At 46.5% G+C, this 17591-nt stretch overlaps 1 protein-coding gene across 1 annotated transcript in view; it reads right to left on the bottom strand.

The window, feature by feature from the left end:
* TTC39B (tetratricopeptide repeat domain 39B) overlaps window positions 1-12518 on the bottom strand; it is a 170674-nt gene extending 158156 nt beyond the window's left edge. The window contains exon 1 of the mRNA XM_056521134.1: window positions 12322-12518. Coding sequence (XP_056377109.1) covers window positions 12322-12363 — 42 coding nt within the window. The 5' untranslated portion in view covers window positions 12364-12518. The remainder of the gene's footprint in view (window positions 1-12321) is intronic.
* Window positions 12519-17591: the final 5073 nt, after the last annotated feature.

Here is a 17591-nt window from a genome sequence, read left to right as displayed (position 1 = left end):
GATTCCGAGATTGTTTTTTTTCATGACATATTCTACTTTAACATAGCGGTAAAATTTTGTGGTGACTTGCATCCTTTCTTGGTGAAAAATCCCAAAATTTGATGAAAAATTTGAAAATTTAGCATTTTTCTAACTTTGAAGCTTTCTGCTTGTAAGGAAAATGGATATTCAAAATATTAATTTTTTTTATTCACATTTCCAATATGTCTACTTTATGTTTGCATCATAAAATTGACGTGTTTTTACTTTTGGAAGACACCAGAGGGCTTCAAAGTTCAGCAGCAATTTTCCACAAAATTTTGAACCTCGCTTTTTTTCAGAGACCAGTTCAGGTTTGAAGTGGATTTGAAGGGTCTTCCCATTAGAAATACCCCACAAATGACCCCATTATAAAAACTACACCCCCCAAAGTATTCAAAATGACAGTAATCAGTAATGATAATCAGTAAGTGTTTTAACCCTTTAGGTGTTTCACAGGAATAGCAGCAAAGTGAAGGAGAAAATTCACAATCTCCATTTTTTACACTCGCATGTTCTTGTAGACCCAATTTTTGAATTTTTACAAGGGGTAAAAGGAGAAAATTTATACTTGAATTTGTAGCCCAATTTCTCTCGAGTAATACACATACCTCATATGTCTATGTAAAGTGTTCGGCGGGCGCAGTAGAGGGCTCAGAAGCGAAGGAGCGACAAGGGGATTTTGGAGAGTACGTTTTTCAGAAATGGTTTTTGGGGGGCATGTTGCATTAAGGAAGCCCCTATGGTGCCAGAACAGCAAAAAGAACCCACATGGCATACCATTTTGGAAACTAGACCCCTTGGGGAACGTAACAAGGAATAAAGTGAGCCTTAATACCCCACAGGTGTTCCACGACTTTTGCATATGTAAAAAAAAATTTAAACAAATTTCACTAAAATGTGTGTTTCCCCCCCAAATTTCACATTTTTGCAAGGGTTAATAGCAGAAAATACCCCCCAAAATTTGTAACCCCATCTCTTCTGAGTATGGAGGCACCCCATAAGTTGGCATGAAGTGCATTACGGGCGAACTACAATGCTCCGAAGAGAAGGAGTGATATTTGACTTTTTGAGAGCAAATTTTGCTCGGGGGGCATGTCACATTTAGGAAGCCCCTATGGTTCCAGAACAGCAAAAAAAAAAAAAAAAGCATACCATTTTGGAAACTAGACCCCTTGAGGAACGTAACAAGGAATAAAGTGAGCCTTAATACCCCACACGGGTTTCACGACTTTTGCATATGTAAAAAAAAATTAAAACAAATTTCACTAAAATGTGTGCTTCCCCCCAAATTTCACATTTTTGCAAGGGTTAATAGCAGAAAATACCCCCCAAAATTTGTAACCCCATCTCTTCTGAGTATGGAGGTACCCCATAAGTGGACCTGAAGTGCACTACGGGCGAACTACAATGCTCAGAAGAGGAGGAGCACCATTGAGCTTTTGGAAAGAGAATTCGTTTGGAATGGTAGTCAGGGGCCATGTGCATTTACAAAGCCCCCCGTGGTGCCAGAACAGTGGACCCCCCCCCCTCACATGTGACCCCCCCTTTTGGAAACTACACCCCTCACAGAATTTAATAAGTGGTGCAGTGAGCATTTACACCCCACTGGCGTTTGACAGATCTTTGGAACAGTGGGCTGTGCAAATGGATAATTACATTTTTCATTTTCACGGATCACTGTTCCAAAAATCTGTCAGACACCTGTGGGGCGTAAATGCTCACTGTACCCCTTATTACATTACATGAGGGGTGTAGTTTCCAAATGGGGTCACATATGGGGGGGGGGTCCATTGTTCTGGTACCATGGGGGCTTTGTAAACACAAGTGCCCTTCAATTCCGGACAAATTTTCTCTTCAAAATCCCAATGGCGCTCCTTCTCTTCTGAGCATTGTAGTGCACCCATAGAGCACTTTACATCCACATATGGGGTATGCTCTTACTCAGAAGAAATTGGGTTACAAATTTTGGGGGGCTTTTTTTATTTTCCCTTGTGAAAATGAAAAATTTAGGGTGATACCAGCATTTTAGTGAAAACAATTTTTCTTTCATTTTCCCATCCAACTTTAATGAAAATTTGTCAAACACCTGTGGGGTGTACAGGCTCACTATACCCCTTGTTACATTCCGTGAGGGGTGTCGTTTCCAAAATGGGGTCACATGTGGGTATTTATTTTTTGGGGTTTATGTCAGAACCGCTGTAAAATCAGCCACCCCTGTGCAAATCACCAATTTAGGCCTCAAATGTACATGGTGCGCTGTCACTCCTGAGCCTTGTTGTGCGTCCGCAGAGCATTTTACGCCCACATATGGGGTATCTCCATACTCAGGAGAAATTGCGTTACAAATTTTGGGGGTCTTTTTTTTTTCCTTTTACCTCCCGTGAAAATAAAAAGTAAAGGACAACACCAGCATGTTAGTGTAAAAAAAAATTTTTTTTTTTTTTACACTAACAGGCTGGTTTAGACCCCAACTTTTCTTTTTGATAAGGGGTAAAAGGAAAAAAAGCCCCCAAAATTAGTAACGCAATTTCTCCCGAGTACGGAGATACCCCATATGTGGCACTAAACTGTTTCCTTGAAATACGACAGGGCTCTGAAGTGAGAGAGCGCCATGCACATTTGAGGACTAAATTAGGGATTGCACAGGGGTGGACATAGGGGTATTCTACGCCAGTGATTCCCAAACCGGGTGCCTCCAGCTGTTGCTAAACTCCCAGCATGCCTGGACAGTAAGTGGCTGTCAGGAAATGCTGGGAGTTGTTGTTTTACAACAGCTGGAGGCTCTGTTTTGGAAACACTGCCGTACGATACGTTTTTTTATTTTTTATTAGGGGGACAGTGTAAGGGGGTGTAAATGTAGTGTAGTGTTTTTAGGGTACATTGGGTTTACAGTGAATTTACCGCTAGGAGTTTGCGCTGCGGTTAAAAATTTGCCACAGCTCATACTTGAAGCAGAAAATTTACAGTAAATTCGCCAGTGTGAATGTACCCTGTACGTTCACATGGGGGGGGGGGGGGCAAACCTCCAGCTGTTTCAAAACTACAACTCCCAGCATGTACTGACAGACCGTGCATGCTGGGAGTTGTACTTTTGCAACAGCTGGTTGGAAAACCTTCAGTTAGGTTCTGTTACCTAACTCAGTATTTTCCAACCAGATATAGTTATGCAACAGCTGGAGGGATCGCAACTATAACTCCCAGCATGCAGAGACAGCTGTTTGCTGTTAAGGCATGCTGGGAGTTGCAGTTTTGCAACATCTGGAGAGCTATAGTTTAGAGACCACAACACAGTGGTCTCCAAACTGTGGACCTCCAGATGTTGCAAAACTACAACTCCCAGCATGCCCAGACCGCAAACTGCTGTCTGGGCATGCTGGGAGTTGTAGTTTTGCAACATCTGGAGGGTTACAGTTTAGAGACCACTATAGTGGTCTCAGACTGTAGCCCTCCAGATGTTGCTAAGTAACTCACCGGCTTCCGTTGGATCCAGGAAGCTGCGTCGCGGTCCTCTTCTTACGCCGATCGTCACCCGCTGCCGTCGCCCATGGGTAAGTGGATCTTCGGCGCCAGTCCCTGTCAGTTTCCCCGTCCTGCCCCGCCTATTGTGGGTGGGCAGGACGGAGAAACCGAAAGTAAACCCCTCCGCCCCCGATCTGCTATTGATGGTTGCGTCTAGACCACCAATAGCAGAGATAGAAGGGGTGGCAACCCTGCCACCTCACTCCTATCGCTACAGGGGGATCGTGGGTGTCTAGGACACCCGCGATTCCCCTTCTATTCCGAGAAACCGGGTCACCATAGACCCGTATGACCCGGAATCGGCGCAAATCGCAAGTGTGAATTCACTTGCGATTTGTGCCGATCGCCGACATGGGGGGGGGGGTCTAATGACCCCCCTGGGCATTTGCACGGGGTGCCTGCTGATAGATATCAGCCGTCACCCCGGCCCGATCCCCGCCCGGGGACCGAAATTCCCACGGGCGTACAGGTACGCCCTTGGTCCTTAAGGGGTTAAAGGGGTACTCCGTCCCTAGACATCTTATCCCCTATTCAAAAGGATAGTGGGATAAGATGTCTGATCGTGGGGGTTCCACCGCTGGGGACTCCCAGACATCTGGTGTGAACTTCACTCCATGCAAGATGACTGGCAATGCAAGGCAGAGGCTCATGACGTCACGGTCACATCCCACTCGTGAAGTCACAGCCACGCCCCCTCAATGCAAGTCTATGCCAACGCCCGCTCCCATAGACTTGCATTGAGGGGGCTTGGCCATGATGTCACGAGTAGGACGCGGACGTGATGTCACGAGCCTCTGGCACTGCACCCAACGCTCTAAACAAATGCCAGGTGCAGCAGGGAGATCACGGGGGTCCCCAGCTGTGGTTTTCTGACCGCTATATACGGTTTTAGGTCAGGTCAGAAAACCGGATACGGGGAAAAAAATGACCCGTCTGGAGTCACTGTTTGACCAGCTGGGGTACGGGAGCACACAGTTTCCTCCTCCCCCATTAGGATCCAGCAGTCGTAGGGGGGAATTTCTGTGTGGGATTTCCACCAAAAAACGCCATTTGGAAATTCTGCTAATTTTAGAGTGCATTATCTTCAATATGAATTCCACTGTCTCATTCCCACAGCGCAATTTCCACCACAGAAACTTTGCATTCCAGAAGGTCTTTAAATTTTGCAAAATTTCACTTAAGTTTATGGGACTCTGTATTCAAGCAATATCTGTTTTGAAAGCACAGAAATTCAGCTCTTCTACTATCAATTGTGAGGTTACTGAAAACAGGAGGTGTTTAGATACCACAGCAACTTAAACCCTCAAGTGGACATCACGTAAAGTCACAAAACGGGGTAGGGCTGGGCGGTATGACCAAATATGTGTATCACGCCATTTTTGTAACTTATGGTGGTTCCACGGTAATTCTTTCGCCACCCCCCCCCCCCCCCCCAAATCATGTTACCCGCCAGCGCTGTTCTGCTCTCCCCCCCCCCCCCCCCCCAAATCCTTTTACCTGCGAGTGCTGTTCTGCTCCCCTCCCCAAATCATGTTACCCACCAGTGTGGTTCTGCTCCCCCCCCCCAATTAATTATCAGCCCAGTGGGGTACTACTCCCATATGTCACCCGCAAGTACTGCCCTCCTCCTCTTTGTTGGGGGCCGCCAGCGCTGGAACTCTATACTGTACGCCAGTGGTCTCCAACCTGCAGACCTCCAGATGTCGCAAAACTACAACTCCCATCGTTGGCTGTCCGGGCATGCTGGGAGTTGTAGTTTTGCAACAGCTGGAGGTCCGCAGGTTTGAGACCACTGCTGTACACTGTATCTCTATGCCCGGGCTGCAAAAGGTAAACAAAATAAACTAACTTACCTACGTCGGCCTCACGCTGTTCCTGGGGACTGGAACGTCTGACAGCCGTCAGCCTATCACCGGCCGCAGCGATGTTCTTACATGACAGTGCGCTTAACCTATCACTGGCCAGGGCGGAACATCGCTGCGGCCGGTGATAGGCTGACGGCTGTCAGACGTTCCAGTCCCCAGGAACAGCGTGAGGCCGACGTAGGTAAGTTAGTTTATTTTGTTTACCTTTTGCAGCCCGGGCATAGAGATACAGTGTACAGCAGTGGTCTCAAACCTGCGGACCTCCAGCTGTTGCAAAACTACAACTCCCAGCATGCCCGGACAGCTGTTGGCTGTCCGGGCATGCTTGGAGTTGTAGTTTTGCAACATCTGGAGGTCCGCAGGTTGGAGACACTGGTGTACAGTATAGAGTTCCAGCGCTGGCGGCCCGCCACAAAGAGGAGGAGGGCAGTACTTGTGGGTGACATATGTGAGTAGTACCCCGCTGGGCTGATAATTAATTGGGGGGGTGGGGGGGGGGAGCAGAACAGCACTGGCGGGTAACATGATTTGGGGGGTGGAGCAGAACAGCGCTGGCGGGTCACATATGATTATTTACCTGATGTGGTGACAGCTGGGCTGGTAATTCATTCCCAAGGGGGAGGGGCCAAACCAGTATTGCAGTATGGGAAAAATTCATATCGTGCAGCACAAAAATTTCGGTATTCGGTATGAACCTGTATACCGCCCAGTCCTAATACAGGGTATCTGAACGCTGAGATGCATAGTGCAAAAAAAGTTGCCAAGGCTGTACTTAACTGCATAGTTCCAAAATATACTGGGTTTGATAGCATTAAAGGGGTTCTCCGGTGCTTAGACATCTTATCCTATATCCAAAGGCCACTGGGGACCCCCCATGATCTTGCACGCGGCACCCCGTTTGTAATCAGTCCCCGGAGAGTGTTCGCTCCGGGACTGATTACAGGTGACCACCGGATGTGACGTCACGCCTCCGCCCCCGTGTGACGTCACGCTCCGCCCCTCAATGCAAGCCTACGGGAGGGGGCGTGACATCACGACTCTGCCCTCGTGTGACGTTGAGACTCAGCCTCCAGTGCTGCGTGCAGCTCACACAAGTGGGTGCTGCATGAGAGATTGCAGGGGTCCCCAGCAGCGGGACCCCCGCGATCAGACATCTTTTCCCCTATCATTTGGATGGGGATAAGATGTATAAGGGCCGGAGTACCCCTTTAAAATCAGCCCAAAAATTGTGCGCTGAGACCTTCATGGCATGTGTTTCCAATGCCAAGCAAATGAATGCAAGCTTTACACCAAATCTAATACCAAGCATAGGATAAAGAGGAGTAAGGCATGCCACCACTGCATTTTAGGGAAGTGAAAACTTGGTTTGTGGGGTGACAGATCCAATTTCTCTACCTGCGAGGTCTGATGGACAGTCTAGGTATGGTAAATGGTGAAGGAATAGTACCGACCATGATTGCATTGTGCCAACTGTAAACTTTAGTGGATGATGGATAATCCCAAGGGCATGATTTTCAGGTTTTAGCCTAGGCCCCTTAGTATAAGTAAAGTGAATTCCAGAGGAATCATCCATCATCCTCATCCCCACTTCAGGAACAGTTTATAGCTAGAGATGAGCAAGTTTACAGTAAATTCGATTCGTCACGAACTTCTCGGCTCGGCAGTTGATGACTTTTCCTGCATAAATTAGTTCAGCTTTCAGGTGCTCCGGTGGGCTGGAAAAGGTGGATACAGTCCTAGGAAAGGGTCTCCTAGGACTGTACCCACCTTCTCCAGCCCACGGGAGCACCTGAAAGCTGAACTAATTTATGCAGGAAAAGTCATCAACTGCCGAGCCGAGAAGTTCGTGACAAATCAAATTTACTGTAAATTCGCTCATCTCCATTTATAGCCATAGAGATTTGTTATAGCCATTTGCTACTGCTGTGAAAAGAGGGGGGGGGGCAGCAGAGTGAACATTGTCTGATGACTCAAAAGACTATCATCAGGTCATACAGCAGCTGATAAGTACTGGATGGTTTAGGATTATGAAATAGAAAGTTATACAGATGTGTAAATTACTTCTGTCATCAGTTGATTTGCAAACAATTTATTTTCTCTTGAATTCAGTATACCAAAACATTTAAAAAAAAAAATTGTATTCTTCCAACTTTGTCAGAACAATTTGGGGAAACCCTTTTCTGTTCCAGCGAGGCTGTACCCCGCTACCCAAAGCAAGGTCCATTGACTGTCCTACACAGAGCCCTGACCTCAATCTCATCCCGCACACACTTGAAATGAACTACAGAAGGAGATTGGTGGGCTATGGGCACACCACCAGTGTGCTATAACCCATTCAGTGTCCATCGGCTCCACACAGAGCCAAATGGACCCTTTGCACAACTGACACTACCAGATCCCATTGACTTAATTGGGGTCCTTCATTTTAAAAATATATAGAACATGCTGTATTTTTTCTCTACGCGCAACTCGTCCTTTCAAGAGGTGGAGTGACAGATCTCCCTTTAGCAAAGCTCAATCGTAGTGTGAACCTAGCCTAAGGGTGCATTCACACAATGTTTGTGGGATAGTGACTCCGGTCGTCTCATTTTTGCCCTGTAACCGGTTTTTGTAGCCGGAATGAAAATCGGATACGGGGCAGAAATGAGCCGACCGGAGTCACTGACTCTGGTCGGCACATTTAAATGAACGCGATTTGGCGTCAGTCCGAAACTTCCCAGCCGGATCTCGCAAACATGGTATCAATTCACCCTAAGCCAGGCCATCTTGTCCAAAATCAGTGCCTACCCTCACAAATGCTCTCCTGGATGTATGTTGTAGACAATGATGAGACCGGTATATGGAGGGTTAATCACAATCCAATATTCCTATAGATCATCAGATGATCCAAAAATTACCCTTTCTTCCCATACACCTAAAAAATGTGATTGTTAAAAGTAAAGTATTTATCCCACACACTGTGATTGTTTAAAATATACAAGTGCCATATAGTCCTGTGTACAGATGACAATTCTGACCAGCCAGTCTAAAGTATATCAGTCAAATTACCAATATGAAGGTGCCTGACTTGGAGAGTTAAAGGGGTACTCTCGTAGAAATTTTTTTTAAATTAACTGGGGCCAGAAAGTAAAACAGATTTGTAAATTACTTCTATTAAAAAAAAAAAAAAATGTTTACCCTTCCAATACATTTTATGGGCTGTATACTACAGAAGAAATGCTTTTCTTTTTGGATTTCTCTGATGTCATGACCACAGTGCTCTCTGCAAACATCTCTGTCCATTTTTGGAACTATCCAGAGCAGGAGAAAATCTCCATAGCAAATATATGCTGCTGTGGACAGCTCCTAAAATGGACAGCAGAGGTCAGCAGAGAGCACTGTGGTTGTGACAGAAAATCCAAAAAGAAAAGCATTTCCTCTGTAGTATACAGCCCATAAAATGTATTGGAAGAAGGGTAAACATTTTTTTTTTTTTTTTTTTTTTTATAGATGTAATTTACAAATCTGTTTAACTTTCTAGCACCAGTTGATTTAAAATAAAAGTTTTCCAATGGAGTACCCCTGTAAAGACATTGGCACCTGACCTAAAAACACTTTGACACTGCCCCCTCCACATTTCGCCACAGATGTAGCTTTATCAAGAGTGCCCCCTTGCCTCTTGATAAAGCTACATCTGTAGCGAAACATGTGGAGGGGGCAGTGTAAAAGGGTTTTTAGGTCAGGTGCCAATCTCCTTAAAGGAGAACTCCAGAATATAAAAAAGGTCCTCCATACTGCCGGCAGATATATATAGATATAAAGATGTACATAGCTTCCTTAGCTCCCCTTGGGCCTCCGGTAACCGGCTCCGGTCTCCACCACGATCCTCTTCCTGGTTGCCGGTGGTCGGCGAGTCACACTGTGCTCAGCCAATCACCAGCCGCAGTGAAGTCCCAACTCGGCCGGTGATAGGCTGAGCGGCAGTGTGAGAACGCTTCAAGACACAAAATTCTTCACCACACGGCACCTGCTGCTGGGGCCGAAAACGTCACACTGTCGCTCAGCCTATCGCCAGCCAAGTGGGGACTTCACTGCGGCCGGTGATTGGCTGAGTGCAGTATGACTCGCCGACCACCAGCAACCAGGAAGAGGATCGCGGCTGAGACCGGAGCCGGTTACCTGAGGCCCCGGGGGAGCAAAGGAAGGTATGTACATCTTTATTTTTTTACTGCCGGTAGTATGGGGGACAATTTTTATATTCTGGAGTTCTCCTTTAACTCTCCAAGTCAGGGTGTTCCCGCAGGCTCCTTCTAGATGTATGGACACCATGCAAAATCTGGTAGAAAGTCTTCCTAAAGGAGTGAAGGCTGTTATAACTTTAAAGAGGGGAGCCAACTCCAAATTAACACCTATGAATTTAAAATGCCCTAAAAGCTCCTGCTGGTAGAATGTGTAAGCGTCAGAATACTTGGAACCATATAGTATATTATGAGGTTGCATATACTTTTATTATAGCTTCAGTCAAGCACTGGTAGAAAGCATTTAGAATCTCAGCCACTTCCATGTAATGCATTTTGTATGCTTTATTTATGCATATGGCTGTTACTTGGATGAACACCAAAAAGAAAAATATTAAAAAGCAAGGCTGGTACATGTTCTCAGGGAGAAAAGCACAGAGCATATTGTTGTATGTATCTAACATGGCCAGCAATGCCCAATATGTATGATTACTTCTCCGGTGTGTCACATCACCCTGACAACTGTGATCAGAAGACAAACTGCTCCCAAATGATTCCGCATTATTACGGGTTACATGCGTTATCTGCTGGAAAAAAACACATTTCCATCCCTTGTGATTTACTTTGTTCGAAACAGATCTGGAAGAGCAGCTGCTGCGTGGCGACCAGAGAGAATCACTGTGCAAATGATGACACACAGGTTGCCATGCAGGAGCCCTTGTGCGGGGCACAGGTTGCCATGCAGGAGCCCTTGTGCGGGGCACAGGTTGCCATGCAGGAGCCCTTGTGCGGGGCACAGGTTGCCATGCAGGAGCCCTTGTGCGGGGCACAGGTTGCCATGCAGGAGCCCTTGTGCGGGGCACAGGTTGCCATGCAGGAGCCCTTGTGCGGGGCACAGGTTGCCATGCAGGAGCCCTTGTGCGGGGCACAGGTTGCCATGCAGGAGCCCTTGTGCGGGGCACAGGTTGCCATGCAGGAGCCCTTGTGCGGGGCACAGGTTGCCATGCAGGAGCCCTTGTGCGGGGCACAGGTTGCCATGCAGGAGCCCTTGTGCGGGGCACAGGTTGCCATGCAGGAGCCCTTGTGCGCCACAGGTTGCCATGCAGGAGCCCTTGTGCGCCACAGGTTGCCATGCAGGAGCCCTTGTGCGCCACAGGTTGCCATGCAGGAGCCCTTGTGCGCCACAGGTTGCCATGCAGGAACCCTTGTGCGCCACAGGTTGCCATGCAGGAACCCTTGTGCGCCACAGGTTGCCATGCAGGAACCCTTGTGCGCCACAGGTTGCCATGCAGGAACCCTTGTGCGCCACAGGTTGCCATGCAGGAACCCTTGTGCGCCACAGGTTGCCATGCAGGAACCCTTGTGCGCCACAGGTTGCCATGCAGGAACCCTTGTGCGCCACAGGTTGCCATGCAGGAACCCTTGTGCGCCACAGGTTGCCATGCAGGAACCCTTGTGCGCCACAGGTTGCCATGCAGGAACCCTTGTGCGCCACAGGTTGCCATGCAGGAACCCTTGTGCGCCACAGGTTGCCATGCAGGAACCCTTGTGCGCCACAGGTTGCCATGCAGGAACCCTTGTGCGCCACAGGTTGCCATGCAGGAACCCTTGTGCGCCACAGGTTGCCATGCAGGAACCCTTGTGCGCCACAGGTTGCCATGCAGGAACCCTTGTGCGCCACAGGTTGCCATGCAGGAACCCTTGTGCGCCACATGTTGCCATGCAGGAACCCTTGTGCGCCACAGGTTGCCATGCAGGAACCCTTGTGCGCCACAGGTTGCCATGCAGGAACCCTTGTGCGCCACAGGTTGCCATGCAGGAACCCTTGTGCGCCACAGGTTGCCATGCAGGAACCCTTGTGCGCCACAGGTTGCCATGCAGGAACCCTTGTGCGCCACAGGTTGCCATGCAGGAACCCTTGTGCGCCACAGGTTGCCATGCAGGAACCCTTGTGCGCCACAGGTTGCCATGCAGGAACCCTTGTGCGCCACAGGTTGCCATGCAGGAACCCTTGTGCGCCACAGGTTGCCATGCAGGAACCCATCATGTCTTCTAGGCATAGCTTACATAATATACATGGTAGCATACACCTGTGGATCAGACTGTTCCTTTGCATTATATAGAATTGCGCACACCATAGCAGCATTGCTCCTTCCCTGGATTTCGTAGCCTATATGAGGAGCACATAGGAAATCCATGATGATATATTTTGCTGGGATGAAATAATGGTGGCCATCCGTAACACGCTCTTATGGCCAGTGCCTACTCTGCTTTCTTGCCATTTTTGATAAGGGTTTAGGATATGCCATCTCTATGTTCGGCTCCTATGTGTTACCATGACCAGATCGTCAGAAGACAGCTCACCTATACTAGAGTCATGGCCATGGGGTTGGCACATAGTGCCTGGCGATCCATCCGAGTGCACGAGTTGGCCATTGCCATAGTAACCACATCCGCAACACCTAGATGCCACCTGTTAGCCCCCATGTGCCCATCATTACGCACACAGCTCCATAGTACAGAGTGGCGGGAGGAAATGCAGGGGACATTATTGTGTGACAGCTCATTTGCTCCATTCTCATTCAGCTGCCAATATTAACCTGTGAGCTGCGGGACTGCACCTATCCTGGTTACTGAAAACACGTACATATATGGAGATTTCTCGGACGCACACACTGACAGACACATAGTGGTCGTACCTCGTCCGCCTCTCTCTCTATTCCATTACTCACAAACGCCATTTTCCGCTCTTCACCGGTGACGAGGTTTCCTTCCTCGGGCTGCAGCCCCTCACACACTGACTGCTCCGCAGCTGAGCAGTCAGGAGCTACCCCGGGCTTCTCATAGCTGAGCGCAGCTGGGCTCCGGTTTCCTTAGCCTCGCCTCCAGCTGTTCAGCCAATGAGCAGCTCTGTCTCCGCGGGACACGCCCCCTCATGAAATATTTACGGCTCGGCTCCTTGCTCATCATTACACTTTAGTGAACCCTCGGAGCTACCTGTTACTATAGCAGCGGCACAGGAAACCGCACCGGAGCCGCCCGCCGCCGCCGCCGCCGCTCTGCTTCACACGCTCTCCGTGACTCGTTCACACCATGGTTTTGCCATACTGTTTCCAATCAGTTTTTCTAAAGAAAACTATATGGCAAAAAACGGATGGAAACGTATGGGAAAAAGTAAACCGAATGTGTTTTTAAACTGTATACTGTTTTAAAAGTGCATACGGTTCCATCCGTTTTTATAATAAAAAAATACAAATTTTTGTCCATTTTTAATGGGAGGGGTATTGGGTGGAACTTAAGGATGCTAAATGTGCATGTGCAAATTAGTTGACCACGGTTTTGTCACCGGTTTAAAAACTGTACTGCAATTGCATACTTTTTTTTTAACATGGACGTCAATGGGAAACGCACATGTATACGGTTCCATACAGGAAACCATATGCTGTTTTTACTTTGCACATGCGCATTGGCATCCTAAAGTCCCCACCCAACACCCCTCCCATTATTGACATGCGCCTTAAATGTACAGCGCTTCTAAGAAGTGCTTAGCGCACAGAGCCATTTACGGCGCAGCTTTCCTGGATCACCGCGTCTCCGGACACGGTGATCGGAACGGGATGACGGCTGATATCTATCTATCAACAGCCATCCCGGCATATCGCCCAGGGGGGACGCCCCCCATGTCCCCCATGACCGAACAATCACGGCCCTGCAATCACGGCGGAGATCGGCACCGGCGGGGGTCTCCTATCTTGCCCTGGTCCGGCGGGGGACCCCTCGGGATCAGCATGATCGGTCCCTGGGGCAGGATTCAGCGGCGGCAGGATACAGCAGGAGGTGAGTCCTGTTCACCGCCTACTGTTGCTTAGCAACAACTCGCAGCATGCAAAGCCAAAGGGCATTGTAGTTTTGCAACAGCTGGCCTCCAACTACAACTCCCAGCATGCCCTTTGGTAGTCTTTGCATTCTGGGGTTGTAGTTTTGCAACAGCTGGAGGCACATTTTTTCAATGGAAAAGTGTGCATTCACTGTTGCATAACTACAACTCCCAGCATGCACAGACTACCAAAGGGCATGTTGGGAGTTGTAGCAGTGTGCCTCCAGCTGTTGCAAAACTACAACTCTCAGCATGCCCTTTGACTGTCAATGCATGCTGATTGTTGCAGTTTTGCAACAGCTGGAGACACATTGGTTGTAAAACCGAGTTTGTTACCTAACTCAGTGTTTCGCAACCAGTGTGCCTCCAGCTGTTGCATAACTACAACTCCCAGCATGTATGGTCTGTCAGTGCATGCTGGGAGTTATAGGCTCACTTTATTCCTTGTTACGTTCCTCAAGGGGTCTAGTTTCCAAAATGGTATGGCATGTGGGTATTTTTTGCTGTCCTGGCACCATAGGGGCTTCCTAAATGCGACATGCCCCCGAGCAAAATTTGCTCTCAAAAAGCCAAATATGACTCCTTCTCTTCTGAGCATTGTAGTTCGCCCGTAGTGCGCTTCAGGTCAACTTATGGGGTACCTATATACTCAGAAGAGATGGGGTTACAAATTTTGGGGGGTATTTTCTGCTATTAACCCTTGCAAAAATGTGAAATTTTGGGGGAAACACACATTTTATTGAAATTTAAAAAAAAAATTTTTTACATATGCAAAAGTCGTGAAACACCTGTGGGGTATTAAGGCTCACTTTATTCCTTGTTACGTTCCTCAAGGGGTATAGTTTCCAAAATGGTATGCCATGTGTTTTTTTTTCCTGTTCTGGCACCATAGGGGCTTCCTAAATGCAACAAGCCCCCCAAAAACCATTTCAGAAAAACATACGCTCCAAAATCCCCTTGTCGCTCCTTCCCTTCTGAGCCCTCTACTGCGCCCGCCGAACACTTTACATAGACATATGAGGTATGTGCTTACTCGAGAGCAATTGGGCTACAAATATAAGTATAAATTTTATCCTTTTAGCCCTTGTAAAAATTCAAAAATTGGGTCTACAAGAACATGCGAGTGTAAAAAATGAAGATTGTGAATTTTCTCCTTCAATTTGCTGCTATTCCTGTGAAACACCTAAAGGGTTAAAATGCTGACTGAATGTCATTTTGAATACTTTGGGGGGTGCAGTTTTTATAATGGGGTCATTTGTGGGGTATTTCTAAGATGAAGACCCTTCAAATTCACTTCAAACCTGAACTGGTCCCTGAAAAATTGTGATTTTGGAAATTTTGTGAAAAATTGGAAAATTACTGCTGAACTTTGAAGCCCTCTGGTGTCTTCCAAAAGTAAAAACTCGTAAATTTTATGATGCAAATATAAAGTAGACATATTGTATATGTGAATAAAAAAAATAATATTTTGAATATTCATTTTCATTACAAGCAGAGAGCTTCAAAGTTAGAAAAATGCAAAATTTGCAAATTTTTCATCAAATTTTGGGATTTTTCACCAAGAAAGGATGCAAGTTATCAAAAAATTTTACCACTAAGTTAAAGTAGAATATGTCACAAAAAAACAGTCTCGGAATCAGAATGATAACTAAAAGCATTCCAGAGTTATTAATGTTTAAAGTGACAGTGGTCAGATGTGCACAAAATGGCTGGGTCCTAAGGTGTAAAATGGCTGCGTCCTTAAGGGGTTAAACATTAATAACTCTGGAATGCTTTTAGTTATCATTCTGATTCCAAGATTGTTTTTTCGTGACATATTCTACTTTAACTTGATGGTAAAATGTTGTGGTAAATTGCATCCTTTCCTTGTGAAAAATCCTAAAATTTGATGAAAAATTTTAAAATTTAGCATTTTTCTAACTTGGAAGCTCTCTGCTTGTAAGGAAAATGTATATTACAAATAAGAAAATGTTTTATTCACATATACAATATGTCTACTTTATGTTTGCATCATAAAAGTGACAAGTTTTTACTTTTGGAAGACATCAGAGGGCTTCAAAGTTCAGCAGCAATTTTCCAATTTTTCACAAAATTTTCAAACTCACTATTTTTCAGGGATCAGTTCAGGTTTGAAGTGGATTTGAAGGGTCTTTATATTAGAAATACCCCACAAAAGACCCCATTATAAAATCTGCACCCCCCAAAGTATTAAAAATGACATTCAGTCAGCATTTTAACCCTTTAGGTGTTTCACAGGAATAGAAGCAAAGTGAAGGAGAAAATTCACAATCTTCATTTTTTACACTCGCATGTTCTTGTAGACCCAATTTTTGAATTTTTACAAGGGGTAAAAGGAGAAAATGTATACTTATATTTGTAGCCCAATTTCTCTTTAGTAAGCTCATACCTCATATGTCTATGTAAATTGTTCGGCGGGTGCAGTAGAGGGCTCAGAAGGGAAGGAGCGATAAGGGGATTTTGGAGAGTACGTTTTTCTGAAATGGTTTTTGGGGGGAATGTTGCATTTAAGAAGCCCCTATGGTGCCGGAACAGCAAAAACCCTCACATGGCATACCATTTTGGAAACTAGACCCCTTGAGGAATGTAAAAAGGAATAAAGTGAGCCTTAATACACCACAGGTGTTTCACGACTTTTGCGTATGTAAAAAAAAAAAAAAAAAATTTCACTAAAATGGGTGTTTCCCCCCAAATTTCACATTTTTCCAAGGGTTAATAGCAGGAAATACCCCCCAATATTTGTAACCCCTTCTCTTCTGAGTATGGAGGTACCCCATAAGTTGACCTGAAGTGCACTATGGGCGAACTACAATGCTCAGAAGAGAAGGAGTCATATTTGGCTTTTTGAGAGCAAATTTTGCTCGGGGGGCATGTCGCATTTAGGAAGCCCTTAAGGTGCCAGAACAGCAAAAAAAAACACATGGCATACTATTTTGGAAACTAGACCCCTTGATGAACGTAACAAGGGGTACAGTGAGCATTTGCCCCCCACTGGTGTCTGACAGATCTTTGGAACAGTGGGCTGTACAAGTTTTTATTTTCACGGACCATTGTTCCAAAGATCCGTCAGACACCTGTGAGGGGTAAATTCTCACTGCACCCCTCATTACATTCCGTGAGGGGTGTCGTTTCCGAAATGGGGTCACATGTGGGGTTTAGTTTTTTTTGCGTTTGTCAAAACTGCTGTAACAATCAGCCACCCCTGTGCAAATCACCTCAAATGTACATGGTGCACTCTCCCTTCTGGGCCTTGTTGTGCGCCCCCAGAGCACTTTGCGCCCACATATGGGGTATCTCCGTAGTCGGGAGAAATTGGGTTACAAATTTTGGGGGGCTTTTTTCCCTTTTACCTCTTGTGAAAATGTAAAGTATAGGGCAACATCATCATGTTAGTGTAAAAAAATTAAATTTTTTACACTAACATTCTGGTGTAGACCCCAACATTTCCTTTTCATGAAGGGTTAAAGAAGAAAAAGCCCCCCAAACGTTGTAACGCAATTTCTCCCGAGTACGGCGATACCCCATATGTGGCCCTAAACTGTTGCCTTGAAATACGACAGGGCTCCAAAGTGAGAGCGCCATGTGCATTTGAGGCCTAAATGAGGGATTTGCATAGGGGTGGACATAGGGGTATTCTACGCCAGTGATTCCCAAACAGGGTACCTCCAGCTGTTGCAAAACTCCCAGCATGCTTGGACAGTCAACGGCTGTCCGTCAATACTGGGAGTTGTTGTTTTTCAACAGCTGGAGGCTCTGCTTTGGAAACAGTGGTGTACCGGACGTTCTTATTGGGGGAGCGGGGCTGTGTAGGGGTATGTGTATATGTAGTGTTTTTAACTTTTTATTTTATTTTGTGTTAGTGTAGTGTAGTGTAGTGTTTTTAGGGTACAGTCACACGGGCGGGGGATTACAGCGAGTTTCCCAGCGCAAAATTTGCGGCATCTCAAATTTGCAGCGAGAAACCCACTGTAAAACCCTCGCCCATGTGAATGTACCCTGTACATTCACAGGGGGGGGTGCACCAGCTGTTGCAAAACCACAACTCCCAGCATGCATGGTCTGTTAGTGCATGCT

Source organism: Hyla sarda, chromosome 1 (assembly GCF_029499605.1).
Source record: "Hyla sarda isolate aHylSar1 chromosome 1, aHylSar1.hap1, whole genome shotgun sequence".
Lineage (NCBI taxonomy): Eukaryota > Metazoa > Chordata > Amphibia > Anura > Hylidae > Hyla > Hyla sarda.
Note: the sequence above shows the minus strand (reverse complement) of the source record. Positions and strands in the feature narration are given on the sequence as shown.